Source organism: Dunckerocampus dactyliophorus, chromosome 8 (assembly GCF_027744805.1).
Source record: "Dunckerocampus dactyliophorus isolate RoL2022-P2 chromosome 8, RoL_Ddac_1.1, whole genome shotgun sequence".
Classification (NCBI taxonomy): domain Eukaryota; kingdom Metazoa; phylum Chordata; class Actinopteri; order Syngnathiformes; family Syngnathidae; genus Dunckerocampus; species Dunckerocampus dactyliophorus.
The window spans coordinates 1,912,523-1,932,649 of NC_072826.1; the positions used below are offsets into that span (position 1 = coordinate 1,912,523).

The following is a 20,127-nucleotide window of genomic DNA, read 5'->3' on the forward strand; positions in this document are numbered from 1 at the left end:
AAGGAGGAGACTCAGTGGTGATGAGGCGAGCACCAAATATGTATTCTAGCCTCCTACACAGAGAGCTCTTTATACATCCAAATATGTGCGTACAACACATAGTTTACACATGTGTGCTAACTGTGTAAACAGCCAGCTTGATGGTGTGTGTCCAAACCTGCCCACTTTGCATGAACGATCGCACAAGTGAGTGCATTTCCTCATCTCCCCAATGAATGAATGGGCGTCTTTTACAGTCCAGAAAAGCTTTATTAATGCAAAGAAATGCCACATTCATGAGACACGGTTCATTTTCATTCCTCGAGGTGACAGCATGAATAATATGACTTTTCGTTCAAGCATTGTCTGTGACTTATCCTGTTCAGGGTCACGAGTGAGCTGCAGCCTATTCCAGGATGACTTTGGGCAAGAGGCGGGGCGCACCTCACAGTGGCCGGAATTCAATCGCAGGGCGGTAATACGACGTAACTCTTGAAACCGCTGGAACGCAGTGCAAGGGGCAACGTATTTGCATTTGTATGGTGATGGGACCTGCTACGTCGACATGGGCGCAGGTGTGAATTTCAACATACGGAGAATTGTGATAATAAATGATTTATATTTGACATTGTTTTCCTCCATTCGTGCACTTTTGATTTCCATTCTGCTACTTTCATACACGCTATGATCTTATCTAACAGCGCTGCTGCGTTAATTGTGTTTCAAATCTTGACTACAGTGACGGTTATGCTTTCATGCACGCACAAATCTTCCTTCCGGTGGCTAACAATCCAAAAAAATACAAATAATTAAGTGGGTGCGTTTTGTTAGTTACTTTGGTGGAATCCAGGCTCATCCAGCTCACCCGTGACAAGCAGCAAAGAAAACGGATGCATGAATGAAGTCTGGTGCGCGTGGAAAAGGGACGCGGGTACTGGAGTTTGTTCATGTCAAAACAGGAGAGGGCCTGACAGCACTTTTTCAGTCCCCCTAGAATTTTGCAGTGCCACGTTTGAGATTGTCGCAGGCCTAAATGCCACTAAATTCCACAGGAGAGTTCCCAGAAGTCGGAAGTTGCAGTGTTTCTTTTGATTAAATTGCCTGAGAAAATGAAAGTCCTGATAATTACTTGCTAGAGACATTTGTTGATTAGACGCTACTCTGGGACAAATATGATGGGAAAAAATTCGAGAAAAATGATTGGCCAATATTTGTGGGGACGTTGCGGTGATTGGCGAGCGGCAACATTGAGAAATAATGTCTGTTTAATCTTCAATTCAGTTCTAGCCATCATTACCACTCATCAGTGTTTATTGATGTAATGTAGTTCACAGTAACGGACCGGGGGCATCACCACAGCGCTTTCGATATTTTGGGGTTTGACTCTGCTTCGGCCCGTTGAAGTGAGGAGGGAGCTCAGCCGGAAGGCAAAGCTCTCAGTTTTCCAGTCGATCTCCGCTCCTACTTTTACCTACGATCATGAACTTTGGGTAGCGACCAAAAGCACAAGATCGCGGGTTCAAGCGGCCGAAATGACTTTTCTCCATAGGGTGGGGGGGGTTGTCCCTTAGCGATAAGGTCAGAAGCACTGTCATCCGGGAGAAACTCTGAGTAGAACCGCTGCTCCGCCGCATTTAGAGGAGCCAGATGAGGTGGCTCGGGCATCCGGTAGGAGTGCCCCTCAGACGCCTCCCTGGGGAGGTTTTCAGGGCGGCTTTGTAAGACAGTTTACCTTGTAGGGGAGCTTGTAAGGGGGTGGCAATCAGGAAGTTACGTTGGGGGTTCAGATTGTAATTGTAGCTTGCTGTGGGCTGCGGCCACAACAATAACCTGCATTATTATTATTATTGTTATGTTGTCATTATTGTGGCTGCTGGGAATAAAAGTCTTGTTCTGGCAGTCAAGTCTGGTGCTTGTCTCACCAAACAACTACTGACCCCTATTGATCAACGTAGAATACTACTACAGTCACAAGCTGTTTCACATTGTAGCTCATTAGCTGGTTTTAGTGGTTAGCACGCAGTCAGGAGATCTGGGACTCTTGGTTTGAGTCTCCGCTCGGGCACGTCCGTGTGGAGTTTGCATGTTCTCCCCTTGCGTGCTTGGGTTTCCTCCCGCATTCCAAAAACATGCATGGTAGGTTAATTAGTGACTCTAAATTGTCCATAGGTATGATTGTGAGAGTGAATGATTGTCTATATGTGCCCTGCAATGGGCTGGCGACCAGTCCAGGGTGTACCCCGCCTCTCACTGGGATAGGCTCCAGCATACCCCCACGACCTTCGTGAGGATAAGCGACAGACAATGGATGGATGGACAGCATTTTTGCAGCAAATTCCTCCACACGCGATAAGCAACGCCAGAAGATCTCTGAGCAGTGTTAACATTGTCAGCAACTTTATTTTTGTAATTATGTTAGCCATTGGGTCCAGTAAACATTTTATGCCATGGCAGAGTCTTGCATTGATATGAGATGTAAGGAAGTGAAGGATGAGGCCTTGAACGGCCTCCCTTGTGCCAGCGCTATTATAGACAAGCTTGCTCAAAACTGATACGACCCCCCCGTGCTGCAACCCATCACGTCAGTTCACTCATATGATCTCTAACACAAATGGTCACAAGTACAAGGCGTGGCCAAGTTCAGCCGGTCATGGCTATTGCCTCATCAGAGCGAAAAGACCAAAAGACCTTTGCAGGCTTCGTTGTCGTGACATTAAAACATGAAAACATGAAAACATGATGACGCCCAAGCGTACACTAAACGATTCGCAGCCTTATTGGGCGATGGCACTAAGACCAGGCAGGAGCTTTTACTGTCTTTCATTTCTTTTCCCAAATTGGCATGAAACGGTGGATGTGTGTGTGCGTGTGTGTGTGTGTGTGCGTGTGTGTGTGTGTGAGGGCTGTGGTGTTGGTAGAGCATGTTATTTTTAGGGAGCAATGAGCTCTCGTGGAGCCACCAGCGTATAAATACACTCAGACGCTCTCATATGTAGACATACCAACAAACAAACACATTTCCATAGTATCAGCATTGCCTCACAGTTTCCCTCTCACACAAGCTGACCCCCACCATGTCTGGTCTGGTTTACTTTAGACGCATTTCAACAATTGACCTTGTACATTACATACCCTCATTCATCTCAATCTCAGATGAACTCGTGCTGCACCTCACAGTGTCCTGCTTTCAGAGGCTGCAGCAGGGCAGATGTTCTCCCAGTACTCCACTTTACAAGAGGGGGTCAAAGCCTGCAAGCTTGGGATGTTGCGCCCTCTGCAGGTCTCTGGGAGTCTTGTATGTGCTGCAGGCTTGGATTACAAACATGGCCTGCATTGACTGGACTGGGTGGGGGGTTTCTGCAGAAAAAATCTCATAACCCGTCAACTGAATGGTAGTGGTACCTCTCAGTTTTTGTTCGGAATTGGGGTGGCATGGCTCAGGTGGTCGCAGCCCCAAGGTTTGATCCGTGTCAAAGCGTCCTTGGGCAAGATGCTGAACCCCCAGTTGCTCCTGATGCTGCGTCATCACTTGGTAAATGTGCTAACAGTGTCAAAGCGCTTTGAGTGCCGTGGAGGTGGAAAAGCGTTATGCAAGTGAAAGACCCTTTACCGTCTACCAATTTCTTCCAAAGATCCGAAAAACTCAATTTACGAAACCAAAGCAGTTTTCCCATAGGAAATAATATAAAAAAATACATTTGAATAATAATAATAATTATAGGATGAGATATTCATGGGAAGTGATAAATGACAAATGACATGATTAAGTGAATATTATATAATATAAGAGTTTAGTCTAAGAGCTGATATCTAGCAACACTTTAGTTCTTACATGGATAGCTATAGCATCGTACTGCCAAAATGTTCAACTCTTATGAGCTATTCTTGTCGCCATTGTTGTATTTGTCCAAACCAAGGTGTCATTAGTTTATCAGGCAGTAAAATGAACAAGAAACTAAAGAAACAAGGGTGCTCTCATCATTTTTTCCATGACTGTGCGTACTTGATGATGATTTGTTTTCTTTAATTCGAATCGTGTTTCTCACCTTCCTCATCAAGTTGCTGGCATTCGCAACTTGCTTTGAATTTCTTTTGAATTTGAAAGATTGTTTTGGTTGTTTTGGTTGTGGTTCCCAATGATTCCTTCCGGTGAGCTACTGTACCACGTCAGCACCAGCACACTTTGCTGCCTCAATGTTGGTGTAAGCTATTTTTTATGGCACCCTTATTTTGTTGGCACAAGTGACAGGATGTAGTGCAAAGTGCTCTTATTTTGACGGGTGGAAGTGTGTTGTGTGTGTTGAGAAGGTGTCTTGATTTTTGCAAACGAGGCGTGCCATGTACATGAATAAACTTGCATGTTGATTCCGACCGCTTCGAGGACGTCGGACGTAGCGTGCCAAAGGCGGGGCCTCTCTTACTTCTACACTGGCTCACGTCGTGAGTTCGATCCCCGTGGGCACCCGTGCTCTAAACTGCTCACGGTGTGAAGGTGGTGCTGATTAGTCCAGGGTGCAGCACTCCAACCTCTGCTGGGATAGGCTCCATGCCCTCGTAAGCTGACACAAGATCACTGGTTTCCAGAATAGATGAATGGGTCGAGACACTTTTGATAAAAATTGACGGTTTTAAATATCATGAAAATGCTTGAACTGTAGATTAGCAGCGATGTGCCCTTGGTGCCCGACCACTTTTCTGTCTGTCTGTATTTCCTGTCCCAGATAACAACCATGTGTCATAAATGTCTCTATTGTTTGGGTTTCTGTGAAGCTGCGGGGGGGCTCTCAGTGGGAGGCACGGTGCATTCCACCTGGACTGCAGTGCAATCACGGGCCAATGCGTGTTTGTGTTGCATTGCGCATCACGGCCTCTACAACGCCACCGGCTCCACCGGGTTTAGGCCCTGGGATTTCTGCAGCGGAGGCTGCGAGAGGAAAGCGGGAGGGAGAGACGGGCTGAGACGCGGGCTGATGGTGTGTTTGTGACTTGCCCTTCTATGGGTTGACTCCTCCGTCTCCTGGATGAGGTGTTTTGTTAACCTCGTCTCACGGAAGCAAAGGGTATGTGCCGCGGAATGAACAGATAACAGGAGGGTTGAAAAAGAAACACCCTCGCTCAAGGTCCGTATGTTCCTTTCCCACGAGTGTCCACACAAACACGCGTCCTAAAAAGGATCCACTTTGCTTATTTTTCTAGAATTGCAGGACGTTTTGAAACATGAACTTTTTTGTTCAGCATCAATCAATATTCCTTGATGGCTTCAGCATCAACGATACCATTTTTTAAATGAGAAATGTCACATTTTGTTTGTTTTTTGTTTTCATGAATTCATATTTCTAATAAACATTCCCCGTGAATAAGTACTTGCTTTCACTTGATTTAGATGAACTTAAGCAACTTTTTAATGCTCTCCTGTCCAACTTATCGATTGTTTCTTTACCAATTCATATTCATTCCTATTCACTTTCAAATGTTTCTTCTAATTACTTAAACTTGTTGAAGAACCTTCTGAGGTGCAGAAGAATATCTGTCAACGCTCCCTTTTTTCCCCACATTTCACAATCGTCAAACAAAAAAATAAGAATCCTCTCCCTGCTGGTGGGAAGATGATGCTACCCGTGCTTAGGCTCTCCATTATTCCCATATCGGAGCGGAGGAATTTCTCTTATTTTTCCTGACAATTTCCAGAAAACAATTGCTAACCTTTTAACCTTGAGCCCTCTCTGTCCATGGTTCTATCCCAGCTCGGTCACAGTCGTCCGTGTATTGCAGTGTCTCCTGTCCGTGCATTTAGGACTTGACCTCCTCGAGCCCACCGGCAACGTCTCCATGAAAGAAGCAGCTGAGTTTTATGGGGAAGGGACAGCAACCTGCGTTCCACCAACGATCAGCAGTCCTACAAAAAATCCCAGCCGTTCCTTTGCCTCACCATAAAACAATAGGAACTTATATGAGAGAGAAACAATAATATGGCAAAGTTCGAGGTGCTCAATGAAGCATTTAAACCCCGACATCACTCACCACGGACAGGGGCTCGCTCTTTTCTCTTTAAGCTACTGACTTTTTGCCGTCCTCTGGAAGTTTCCAGTGCGATGCCGCTTCATATGCGCGATGAGGTCGGTCGTATTAAACTTCCCCGGTTTCGTGCCCCCAAGGGAAACTTCTGTAGGACAAGTTTTGCACTCAGCTACAACGTCATTTTACTGCCACACGGCTGACATCACTCCTGCTCTTTGCTACTTTGGTGAGCACGCTAGCAAACACTGCTAATGATCACATGGGCTGGACAGACTGCATGCTGGGTGGAGTCTGGAACCAACTGCTTGTATCGGAGTGCCAATAAAGGATTTGAGATGCAGGTCAATGTGTTGATATCAGATATCCGATATCAATTATGCCTAATCAGTAGAGTACATATGCAACTGAATGGTATCATTGCGTATCACAGCATTTGTTTGGAGCCTCTGTCACTTTCCAGTGTGCAAAACACGTCTTAACTTGTCATGATGATCATTTCCCTTATGAATCTATTATTTTGTGTGGTCGCCTTATAAAGGTTTCAGAGGAAATCTCATTAATGTGTGAGGTCACCACCAAGGGTGGAAGTTGGCAGATACAGCTGATGATGTGGAGTGGCGGAGAGCAGGGTTATCACTGTGATAAGTGGCCAGTACTGACATTGTCTGCTTGGGTAGACTTGGCCTTCAAAGCGGCAGAGAGGACGATTATCTGGACTGCTGAGAGAAGGAGATGAGAGGCTAACAGCAAAGAAGGAGGTGTTTGGCCCGCCAGACGTCTGGAAGGATGATGTGTGATATGATGCCACCAAGTACAGACCACAAGATGCTGCGAGATGCGGTTTGCTCGGATTTACAAATGAAGTTCCCACAAGAAAAATATGAAAATTAAACTCGCAACCCTGAGTCAAACCCTGAGTCAAACAGCACTCGTCACCACCTCACCGGCTCACTTGCGCAACGTCACTGCCGCCGGCATTTCCTACATTAAACGCCGACATACGTGTTTATGGGTTCTAGAATGATTTTTTGTTGTTGTTGTTGTCCTGTCCAGCCATCGGGGCAGATAGTATTGTTGATCAAGACGCACTTACACGCCAAACAGATTTTCTCTGCCAGGGAAAAATGTAAGATACTCTTCTCCTGTTCCAAAGATTTTATTTGGCTTTATTTGATGTTCGTTGTTGCACATTTGGAGCGGCCGGACCAGAGCTCTGGTAATAATGTGCTTATTTTGTGTTATTCTGTTAATTGGTGGTTTTGTGGGGGGTTTTGTTCCAAAAAACAAGGTAAAAGTGGTGTTAAATGTTCAGTTGTCCATTCATTTGTCATTTGTAGTTATTTTTGCATGTGAAACTATAATTATTGTCTATAAAATGTGTTTTGTGTTAACATTTTTGGGTGTCTGGAACGGATGAATTGGATTTACATTATTTTCTATGGGAAAATGTGCTTTGGTTAGAACCCATTTTGGGTTTGTGTTGGATCTTCTGGAACAGATTAATGACGTCAACCAAGGCAGCGCTGTATTACAATCGATTCATCTCCGGAACCCTCCCCGTTCTCTCTTTTGTCCCGGGTTACTCCCTAAATATGGATTAATCAACATTTACAGTACAAAATGGATCAGCATTGCCTGCTAATGATTGATTGACGGTGTAGCCTTCAGTGTGGTTGTCAGGCTCGCACGAGAGGCTAGCAGGCGTTTCCTCCCAGCCGCGTCCACACTGCTTGCCTGTTGTAATTCCTGGAACGCCTCCCGATCACATTTTAACTGGTGTTCACCTCGCTGCCTGACTGACTGTCGAAGCTAGTTCTTCCGTAGCCCAACAAACATTTGCGTCTCACAGCATACAACTATGGTGAGGTCGGTGGTGAGGGCCGCCAAATAAACCACGAAATCTCAACACTCGCCAAAAAAAACAACGATCGGCTTTTAAACGGTGGTACACGGATGCTGTATATTTTTCTGCATTATTACATATTTCAAATATATTACTGCCTTATTGTAAATGAGATGTGTTTTCTGCTTGTTTTGGAGAAAAAAAGAAACATTTTTGACCAAAAATCCGCAAATGTGAACGCTGAATTGCGGGGCTCTACTTTAAAAGAGTTCATCAACCAATAAACAAACACAAAAACTCAACTGTAGGACTCCAACTAACGACGTTTTGTTTTTTAGTCGATTAATCTGAAGCTTGTTGTTTCGATTAATCCAGTAATCAGCCAGGCCCTCGACGGATCAAGTCAATATGAACCAAACACAAACAGTTAGTGGTTTGGTCCGCAACATATCAGAAAAAAGGCAAAATGTTGATCAATGCTTTCCAAAGTCAAAGCTAATGTGTGTGAATATCCTGATTTACCTAAAACACAAAAATAGTAGCTCTGCTTTCATGGATGACGAAGGGAATTTTTAATCACATTTCAGAGGCTGAAATCAGAAGCTATTTGCATTTTTACATTTCAAAAAACGATGAATTGAATACTAAAATAGTTGTCGATTAATTGGATGATCGATTAATCACAGACTGATTAATTGTTGCTGCTGTATGCAACTCAGCTCGACATGGACGATCCTGGTAAAAAAAAGAACGTAAACTTCAGCTGCTGTGGAGGTGGAAATGCACGTTTATCTATGCTACTGGGTGTGTGTAAATGACGATGGACATTTACCCCATCATACCCCCGTCTTTTGGTTTATGAATTATTCATGACATAAGCTGTACCTTTTGCTTGTTTTTGTTTTGCATTTGCCTGCTTACTGTAAGTGCTTTAAAAGTTCTTTCAATGGTTTTCTTGCGATTTTAGCTGACATTCTTTGGCAGTTTCCATTGCAGCACAGACTCAACCTGCCTGGGGTCCGTAGGGTTCAATAGGTTAAGGACCACATTCACAAATGGCATTACATGTCAGAATATTTTCGGCTTTGCTGTACCAAACACTACGGAAAATACAATGCAAAATGGTTATCCCGTAAAGTGGTGTCCATAATCTGACCATAATCCTGCCAGACTTGGATATGTGCCACAGCTCCACGGAGACGGACACACGAGGGCTTTGCAGAGGCATGTGTGGTCTTGGGAACTCATAACCTCGGACTCATAAAAAGGGCTTGACAAACCTAAGGGCAAACAATGTTTGCTCAGACGGAATGGTAGCATTCAGTTTCATTTGAGGGCAGTTTTTCAAGGCAGACTTGCGCCACTTCGTCCTCATGCTCGCTGCAAGTATTTATTTCAAAGCCGCTTTCGGTAAGCATTAAATCACGACTCGTTTGGCCTTGTTGCACATTTGGTTCGACACCATTTATTCGGCACTTGACTCATTTCAGACTCAACAAGCGGCGAAAGCGACACGTCAGGAAGCTTTGAGCAGTTGTAGACGGTACATCGCCGAGGCTCCGACCTCAAAGGGCGGCTCAGTGCCGGCTAGTGTGAGCGCCTATTTCTGTGAGCGCAGCTGGCCTGGAGATATGGGAGTGAAGTGAGTTGGGGCAGGTGTGTGCGTGGGGGAGTCGGGTCATCGAGACCGATGTCGTTCTCTCACACGTCTTCGATTGTGTGTGTGTGCAGGATATCTTTCTGACCTGTCTGGCCTCGAGGTGGTGTCCGTGATAAACCACTTCCCCTCCTCTCAGTGTGCTCACAACCTTCATCCAAAACATTCTCACAACGTCATGGCAACTCAACCCCTCCCTGCATCATTTGATTGCCGATTTTAAGCTAAATCACACCCCCCCGCTCGGACTTGAACAGCAAGCAAAGACATCATGCAGGAGACTTGTCAACATATTAATACGTCACGGGCAGGAGGTTCTCGCAGGGCATCTTGAAGAAGATGCTGAGTAGTTCAAGCAGAGAAAACCTGTTGATGACCTTCTAAATACGGTTTGTAACATTATTAGAGCCCTGTAGACATGAGATAACACGCCTATGGTCACCTTTACACTCCTATTACTCATTGTTTACATCACATTGCGCAACTGAGGGGGCTTGGCACGGCCGCTAGCTAGCGAGCTAACAAGCCGGCAAACTGGCAAGCTAACCAGTTAGCCTCAAATTTATTTCTTCTAAACTTAAGAGGCCAAAAACCTACCACTTCCACACGGAATGGGAGGAGAACCTTTCTTCACTCTGTCATGTCAGACGTCATGACTTCATGCCGTGTTAAGGTAATGTAAAGTAAGGTAATGTCTCAATGTTTTGTGTCATTACTGCCACCTAGTGGCCAGAATACGACCTATCACTTGCATTTCAAGCAAAAAAGATGTAACATTTGATGAAATGTGAACATACTTTTAATGGGCCGTGTTCAACCACAGAGCATCATAGCTTATTCATGAATGTCTTTTGGGAAAACGACGAGCGTGACGGTGGCGAGGGACGCCTGTACAGAACACCTGGGGGGCGCCGGCCACACTAATGCAAAACTTTGATGGCAAGTAGGAGGCCACAAAGTATGGTTGCGGCCCGCAGGCTGTGAGTTCGGAGCCCTTGCAGTGCATTTTAACAATAATGTCCAAAATGATTCCTCTGGTTTCTTAAGACAAGAACATGCGATGTTTTCAATGCATGGTCAATGGTACGTTCTCTTTATCGTCTGCTCATTGAGAAGTTCTGTGCTACTTTGTGTCCCGTCAGGTACCTGGCCAAGCTGTCATCAGTAGGAAGCATCCGGGACGAAGAAACGTGTGAGAGGTTACGAGGCCTCATCCAAAGACAGGTGCAAAGAGAAGCAACACAGTACATCCCAGCTTCACGTGGGGGGGTCCTTTCCAGACTTACCAGCAAACGGTGGAAAAAAAACACGATTAATGGAGACGCCGCTAAAAATGAACGAAAATGAGATGTGTCTTCTGCGGCAACAATGGCCTCTTTTCGGAGATAAAAAGTACCAATAAAAACATTGTTGATTAGCAAAAACCAGGACACTTGGTCACGCTATGAGATACTCAAAGATGCCGTATCAATTCCATCCATCCATTTTCTTCCGCTTATCCGGGTCCGGGTCACGGGGGCAGCAGTCTCAGTAGGGAAGTCCAGACACCGAAGCCTTCCCAGGCCAGCTGTGAGACATAATGTGTTGTAGGTCTGCCCCGGGGCCTCCTCCCGCTGGGCATGCCCAGAACACCTTATAATTTCAGTGCATGGAAAGTAGGCCTCCTCTGTATGGATAGAAAGTTGTTTGAACTTGGACATTTTTACCCCCGTTGTGTTTGATGTCCCCAATTTTTTGAGCATCAGAGGATTAACTCTGTGCATGTTTTGCTTTTTCTTTGGCTTTTTGGCAACACTAATTCGGCAGGCTCTCAGGGATTACGTCACATGCACATGAGTGCTCGAAAGCCAATCAATTCAGTGAAAAACGATAATTCCAGGACAACGTCATCACTTCCTTAAATAAACAGGAATGTCAGGCCAGGGTGTGAAAACAGGAAGTAGTGTATGGTTTCTGTGTGCCACAAATTACCCAATTTGCATTTGGGGGAGGGGGTCATGATGGTGGCTGCAGCGTCCTGAGCGCCAACATGATCCACACCTTGTGTTTGCTGTGCAGGTTCAGATCTGTAAGCGCAGTGTGGAGGTGATGGATGCGGTGCGCCGCGGCGCTCAGCTGGCGATCGACGAGTGCCAGTTCCAGTTCCGCAACCGTCGGTGGAATTGTTCCACTCTGGAGAGCATGCCTGTGTTCGGCAAAGTGGTCACCCAGGGTACCCTTATCTCAAATAGCAAGCACAATCTATGTCACTTTTAACACCTCTTCACCTCTCCGCCCGTTGCTTGTGTGTTAGGCACCCGCGAGGCTGCCTTCGTGTATGCCATCTCAGCAGCCAGTGTGGCATTTGCGGTCACGCGGGCCTGCAGCAGTGGAGAGCTGGAAAAATGCGGCTGCGACCACAACGTGCATGGAGTCAGCCCAGAGGGTAAGTACCACTCGCTCTCTTCTTCTGACAAAGCCAGACGCAGCGACACAGCAAGAATCTAAGGTGAATCTCATTTGCAAAAGTTCATGAAATGCTGCTGTTCCGTGAAAAAGCTGAGGAAAAACAGCCTTTTCTTCCTTCCATGTGTTTGAAGTAAAAGTGGCGCTTGTGTGATTATTTATTATTCTGATCACTGAGTCGGTGCTGTGCTGGTGTCAGCCTGCGGTTAGTAAACTTGCAGCCAGGCAGCAAAACAATGAGACCTCTTATAAGTCCAATGCAAAGCTGCTGACTTGTGGCGAACGCTTTGCTGGTTCAACACTACGAGGATCACCTCAGACATTTCGCAGTGTCATTTGATATCGTGTTTTTGAAAAAAAAGGCATATTAGAGCAATTCTAATATCTTGTCACAGGATTCCAGTGGTCTGGCTGCAGCGACAACATTGCTTACGGAGTGGCTTTTTCTCAGTCCTTCGTGGATGTGAGGGAGAGGAGTAAAGGCCAGTCCTCCAGTCGGGCCCTCATGAACCTACACAACAATGAGGCTGGAAGGAAGGTAACTCTACCTGGCATTACATGCGCTGTTATTGCATTAGTATTTCTATGAATAGCAGCCGCTAGTGATGGGAAAGTTGATTCCTTTTATTGACTCTTGTTCTCCCAACGGAGATTCCAACCCAGATCTTCCCGATCTCCAGACTGCGTGGCCAACATGGCCACCGCGCGGCCCCTTGCTAAAGTCATGTTATTGAATGAAGCTTCCGTCTGCTAATCGACTTCTGTGTCGTCTTTCCAGGCCATCCTGGCTCACATGCGCGTGGAGTGTAAATGTCACGGCGTGTCGGGCTCCTGTGAGGTGAAGACCTGCTGGAAAGCGATGCCGCCCTTCCGCAAGGTGGGCAATGTCATCAAGGAGAAGTTTGACGGCGCCACTGAGGTGGAGCAGCGCAAAATGGGCTCCGCCAAAGTCCTGGTGCCTCGCAACTCCCAGTTCAAACCTCACACTGATGAGGACCTGGTCTACTTGGAGCCCAGTCCGGACTTCTGCGACCATGACCCACGCACGCCGGGTATGCTGGGCACAGTGGGGCGCCAGTGTAACAGAACGTCAAAGGCAATCGACGGCTGCGAGCTGATGTGCTGCGGCCGCGGCTTCCAGACGCAGGAGGTTGAGGTGGTGGACAGGTGCAGCTGCAAGTTCCACTGGTGCTGTTACGTCAAATGCAAACAGTGCCGCAAAATGGTGGAGATGCACACGTGCCGGTGATGAACCGAGCGGGAGCAGAGGGCACTGCAGACGAACACAATGCCCCACGGTCCCCATGGAAACCGGAGAAAGCACTGAGGACGCCACCTCTGCTGGACACCACCAACGGACCGAGTAGCTGAGAGGTCCACGGACCCCAAATTCCTCATAATGCTGTTTGTGTCTTCTCAATTAGAATGCATCGTTCACAGCCCTTCTCCACTCCTTTTTGTAATGTTTAACTTATTTGCTGAGACTGAGGAGCTTATCTGGGATTGACTAAGGAGGGGGTCGACACGTAGAGATAAGGAGGGATAAACAGCACCCATGGATGGGTGGGGTTCTGAGATTTGGGTCTCGAGGAGGGCTGATGGCCCTCCGTCCTTGCTGCTGCTGCCGCTTCGGAGATTCAATCAGAGTGCTGCACTTCAAGGGAGCGTCCATAAAGGACGAACCGCAAAGACTGACGCAGTCACACGCGGACCTTCTGCGTGTCAAAGCGCACTGAGCTGCACTGAGCTCCGCTTACGTGCAGACGAGGGTGAAATGATTCCACTATCAGCTCCTTCCTGCTTTGACGTCAACTCGCAGCGTGAGCCACAAAACACACTCACACTCCAAACACACGACTCCAAAAGGTCAGCGCTCATCAGCATACGCCAGCTTTTCACAGAGCAGAACAGTTGGGTTCCATTTTTCCATTGTCAAAATTTGTGAGGGGCACCAAAAATAACTAAATTGTCCATCGATGACAAGCTTCCATTTACGTACCAAACACACTTCATCAACATTGGAACGGAACAGAGAAGCTTTGGGCCGAAATCCCTCGGACTAGCGTCGGGTCACATGTTGGGTCATGAATGAACACATGATCCTCCTTTGACGGTGATTCCAGTCGATGCATTTCACAAATAAACACTGTTTGTGCAAAATAAAACACATCCAGCAACACCCTGCTTATCGCACTCAATTGGTCCCAGACCCAACCGTGATAAGTGAAATTCCGTGAAGTAGGGTATTTTTGTAGTTGCTGTGTAGAAAACATGTTTATGACCTTCTAAATACGTTTTTTAACATTATTAGAGCCCTCTAGACAGGAAGTAACAGCCCCACTCGTATGACCTAATATAGTAGCGACAATAAAGAACACAGGACTCCCACGTTCACATTGGGAGAGTTCCTTGCTGTTCCTGTTCCTGTTCCTGTTCCTGTTTCCGTGCGGTGCTTCATGCGGTGGCTGGTGTCTCGTCCGTGGAACACGGCTGACATCCAGTGGCCAGCGCACAATACAGAATACGTCTTTGAATGCGTCTTCCAAATGCCTTCTATTTGTATTTTTGTTCATTTTGCCATTTTTCTGTTTGGAATTTAGGCCCAAAAATGTGCAATTTGTAAAATAAGCATTTTTGTTGACTAATAATAGGCTGCATTCAACCACAAAAACGGTGATTTATGAATATATTTTTGAAAGAACGTGATAGATTGAGGAAGTGAAGTTTGAAGTTTGAAAAACCAACATTGATATGAAACAATATCTCATTTCATGGCCGTATCGGCATGCCTAGCTGTTACCCTTTGCTAACTGGGTTATGTTAGCGTTAGTAGCCGGAGATCGGGACATTTGGGCTTCCCTTCTGAGACTGTTGGCCCCCCCAACACGGTCCCGGATGAGCAGAAGAAAATGGATGGATGGATGGACGTTTACTGTTCCCTGTTGACTTTAGGGCTGCATTGAAAAAATCGCTTGACACTAACATGCCATTTAATTTCTAAACGATGCCAATTTTTGTCACTTGTTACTTGAAATGTTACTTAAAGGAAGACTGCACTTTTTTTTTTACTTTGCCAACCATCCACAATCCTGTGGACATGAACACATACAGTCACGTGGAAAAAGAGTTCACCCCTTCCTGATTTATTTTCTTGGCATGTTTGTCACACGTAAATGTTTCACATCATCAAACAAATGTAAATATTAGCCAATGACAACACAACTGAACACAAAATGCAGTTTTTAAATGAAACTTTTTATTATTAAGGGAGACCAAACCTACATGGCTCTGTGTGAAAAAGTGATTGTTAGAACATAACTGAGATTAACTGAGATCCATCAGTGTGGAAAAGGTTATAAAACCATTTCTAAAGCTTTGGGACTCCAGCAAACCACAGTGAGAGCCATTGTCCAAAAATGGCGAAAACATGACAGCCACGACTCATTCAAGAGGTCACAAAAGACCCCACAACAACATCCAAAGAACTGCAGGCTTTATTTGCCTCAGTTAAGGTCAGTGTTCATGACTCCACCATAAGAAAGACACTGGGCAAAAACGGTCTGCATGGCAGAGTTCCAAGACCAAAACCACTGCTGAACAAAAACAACATTAAGGCTCGTCTCAATTTTGCAAGAAAACATCTTGATGATCCCCAAGACCTTTGGGAAAATACTCATCATAGCAAGAGTAAAAAATGGTGGTGGTAGTGTGATGGTCTGGGGTTGTTTTGCTGCTTCAGGACCTGGAAGACTTGCTGTGATAAATGGATCCATGAATTCTGCTGCCTACCAAAAAATCCTGAAGGAGAATGTCCGGCCATCTGTTGGTGACCTCAAGCTGAAAGCAACTTGGGTTCTGCAGCAGGACAATGATCCAAAACACACCAGCAAGTCCACCTCTGAATGGCTGAAGACTTTGGAGTGGCCTAGTCCAAGTCCTGACCTGAATCCTATTGAGATGCTGTGGCATGACCTTAAAAAGGCGCTTCATGCTGGAAAAGCCTCCAATGTGGCTGAATGACAACAATTCTGCAAAACTCCTCCCCAGCGCTGTAAGAGACTCATTGCAAGTTATCACAAACGCTTGATTGCAGTTGTTGCTGCTAAGGGGGGCCCAACCAGTTATCAGCTTTAGGGGGCAATCACTTTTTCCACACAGGACCATGTAGCTTTGGATTATTTTTTGGCCTTAATAATAAAAAGTTTCATTTAAAAACTGCATTTTGTGTTGAGTTGTGTTTCATTGACTAATATTTACATTTGTTTGATGATGTGAAACATTTAAGTGTGACAAACATGCAAAAAAACAAGGAAGGGGGCAAACACTTTCTTGCACCACTGGATGTCTTTCTCTTTTTTGTGCGTTCTAAAGATATAAAACAGCTAAAAAGAGGGAGGTAATTCATGGCACATTCATGATTACATGGAATACTTACAGTATTTTGGTCAATTTAAGCATTACTGGAACTTCCTTCCCGGGTGCATTGATTCCACATAGCAACATAGAAAGGAACGCTACACCTCGCGTCAACTTTTCCAAACTGAACAACAAAAACACAGCAGCAGCGGCAGCAGCTCCGTTATGTCACGTTACCTTTCGCTGGTGGCCTGAGGCGCTGTGAGAGCGTGTGGCGTAACAACGTTAATAACAATCATAATAGCAACAATGTTAATATGCAGGCCACATTATGCAAACGGGGCGTTGTTGGCGCTTTCTGGAGTTTTTTTCAGTCGGCTTTTTAGGCGGAATAGCTGCGTCCCGTTACGTGCATTCTTAGCAGCCTCTTTTTCATCAAGTTTTGATATCTTCAGAACGAACAGAAAAGAGAAAGACGTGTGTTCGTGCGTCACGTGATCTCACTTCGAAGTAAGAAGATGGTGATTCATATTTTTTGCAGAATCTTGCGGCCCTAACTGAACTAACCAAACTCATCGGCGGGTGTCGCGTCGCTACGATGCCCCACCACACACGCACACATCACTGTTCCAAATTGAACTGAACTCTCCTGCTATGTGAAAATGTGGCTTTTACGTAAACATCCATCAGATCGGATAGATCAGCCCAGGATGCTGACCTCCTGGCGTCCCGCACAAACACATGCATCAAGCAGACACGATGCAAACACCAAGATAATGAAAACCTTCTGGGGTCTGACGGCAGGTTGCTGCGCACGTTCACCACGCATGATGACTGAAGCACTTTCTCTCCAACCGCACATAAAGCCCTCACCCCGCAGCACGTGACCACGTATGGCCAACCCGTACCACCGAAGACGCCACGCTTGCCTCATAATCATGTGTTACCTTTATAACGATCATAACGTAGATCTGTAAGGACTTATACACTGAAGAAGATTATACTGCCTCTGAATGTATGTTCATGCTGAATATATGCTGTGTCAAACATGCCTGCCGACTGGTCCTTTCCAAACTGCAGCACGGTGGACGTTGCAAGCGGGACAATGAAGCACGATGAGCAGAAGTGCTGAAACGCACACGCTATTCACATCTGTGCTGATAGGCGCCTGCAGGCGGCCTCTTGGGATGCTCACCGTTATTTCAGTCTGGAACCACTTTAGAATAAAAGCACAAGATTTGTTCCGTTTTTTTTTTTTTACCCACGCAGAGAACACACTCCTGGACACAAAAAATGTCCCAAAAATGGCCCCCACACTTGGTATAATTGGACAATGTGTGTGTGTGTGTGTGAGTGCACACAAGGTCCTTTGAAGTGCCCCCGATACCAGCATGATCACCTCAATAGAGTGACTGTCATGCCGTCATGCGGTGTGCCAACCACAGACAGCAGTTTGGTTTTTGGACGATGCAAGGAAGCCACTCGCTAGTCGAGTCTGCGTCGGGTTTGCGAAAGAACAGAAATGCAGACCACGTGGCACGAGCTTTTTTCTGCATCTGTTCCTATCGAAATTACGCAGGCACACAAGCTATGTTCTTTGGATGACATCGGTTCCTTTTGAATTCCCACACTGCAGAACAAAGTGTTTGTAAGCGCTCCCGAGATGGTTGAAATCAGGTGGGAGGTGGCCACACCGATGGGGGAATAAAAGTGTGCGTGTGTGTGTGTGTGTGTGTGTGTGCGCGTGAGGCTTAGAAAGAGACTGACACCAGGATTTGACCACGTACTGTCAACATACATCAACATGAGTGGAAGAAACCCAATACGCTACTGCAATAAAACACGCTGACACTGTGCTCATTTGTGCTGATACCAAGGACAGACTTTTCGAGGCTCTTTTCGTGCCACAGAGTGGAAAAAAAAAATAAGTTTCATGAGCTTTCAGTCGAGTTTTAACACGGCGGACTATTTCATTATCACAGTAACATTTTCCAAAGGTGTGCGGCAGTGATGTACGGTCAGAGGAGGGCCTGTCATCATGGAAACACATGCACAGTAAATTTCCCCGCTGTGGGATAAATAAAGTACATACAATACAATAACTAAAAAAGCATTGTGATTTACAGCATAAATATTAGTCCTACATTTATTTTATGTGCATATTTAGATTCATTCACCATGAAAACATACCATGAAAGGGTTTGAATGACTTCAAAAATGTAACAATGTTAACATGCTAATGTTAGCATGCTAACAACTACCATTGTTTGTATAAGTGCCTACCTCTAAAAATGCTAAAAATGTCAGTGTAATTATGTTAGCATGCTAACAAGTATGATAGCGTTAGGTGTCTGCTTAAGCTCGTTAGCATTCTAGCAATGCTAACATACTAATGTTAGCATGCTAACACCCAGCATAATAGTGTCTACCCATGAAAATAGCAAAAAATGCTAGTATGCTAATGTTATCATGCTAACACCTAGCATGATAGCGCAATGTATTGGGAAGGCTAAATGTCCTGAGTGCTCTGACCTTTTTTTGTGTGGAGTTATATGCACAAATCCTGAAATTGGTCCTACCACGCAATGTTCGATAATCCTTTAAAAAATTCCTGAATCCAGACGCTGATCCGGATCACCCTTTCCATTGATGCTAACAACGTGTGCCACTCAGTGCAGCAGGAACACTCCATTTCTGTCGGCATGGCTTGGAAAGCTCCACATTTACACCACCAAGTCGTGCGGGTGTAATGCCTTCCCCCCCCGTTTTGCTCTCTTCTCGCGGGCTCAGCTTCTAAAACCTGTGGCTCATCCTCCGTACATTTAGTCCCAAAAAGATAAGGTTATGGATCCTCATTTGTTCAAAAGTAGTGGTCTGCGGCGGCTCTCACCAAGTCTGCCATGATTAGTAGTTACTTTCTATGCCGCTATTGCCGACGGAGGTAGCGTTAGTTCCTAACAAAGGGCTCTGTGATATCAATGCACCAGGAAAGCAATTCGTTAATGTCTAAGATGACCAAAGTACGGAAAAAATAATGGAAGTATTACATGTTATCACAAAGACCTTCGGGAAAACACTCTGCGGCCTGATGAGATAAAAGCTGAACTTTTTGGAAGGTGTGTGTCCCATTACATCTGGCCTAAAAGTAACGAAAAAGAAAAGAAAAATCCCAACAGTAAAATATGGTGGTGGTAGTGTGATGGCCTGAAGACTTGCTGTGCTAAATGGAACCATGTAAGTACTACATGTTGTACTTACTTATACTTCAGGGCTTAAAATAAATGCATCAATTAATTACATGAATGATTCAATCATTAATTTATTTCATTAATTAATGCTGTGATATGAAAGCACTACTTTTAAAATACCAGAAACTTGTGGTGGATTTTTCATCCGTATCGGACTGGTATGACCGACACCAGCCTGAGTTTTACTTAGTATCGGATCGGAAACAAAATGAGCGTTTATTGTCACCATGGTTACCCCGAAGCTCCAACTCTCAACTTTCAGACATGAAGGGCAACGGCACAAACGGCAGCTGAAACCCAGAACCCAACCAAGTGGACCTGCTGCGAGGCACCGCTGCACTAACCCCCCCACGACTTCAGTGAAGAAGGTATCGATATCCCCCCCATGTCTGTGGTTTTCTGCATTTCTTCCTTTCTCACACGAGTGGAGGGCGCCGATACGGTTTCAAAGTGTGCGTTTTGTTTTTTTTCCGTTTGCAAGGGGCCGCTTCCAAGGGGTTAAGCGTGCAGGTTGGCTGGATCTTAATGCCACTCGCTCAGAACCCAGAAGCAGGCTGGCTTTAAACCAGCCTTCTCCTTGG

General features: G+C 45.6%; 1 protein-coding gene across 1 annotated transcript in view; it reads left to right on the top strand.

Annotated features, from left to right (window-relative positions):
• The window catches only part of wnt4 (wingless-type MMTV integration site family, member 4), a 29,942-nt gene extending 10,344 nt beyond the window's left edge, over window positions 1-19,598 (top strand). The window contains exons 2-6 of the mRNA XM_054784964.1: window positions 10,640-10,721; window positions 11,556-11,709; window positions 11,791-11,922; window positions 12,338-12,480; window positions 12,721-19,598. Coding sequence (XP_054640939.1) covers window positions 10,640-10,721; window positions 11,556-11,709; window positions 11,791-11,922; window positions 12,338-12,480; window positions 12,721-13,191 — 982 coding nt within the window. The 3' untranslated portion in view covers window positions 13,192-19,598. The remainder of the gene's footprint in view (window positions 1-10,639; window positions 10,722-11,555; window positions 11,710-11,790; window positions 11,923-12,337; window positions 12,481-12,720) is intronic.
• The last annotated feature ends 529 nt before the right edge of the window (window positions 19,599-20,127 follow it).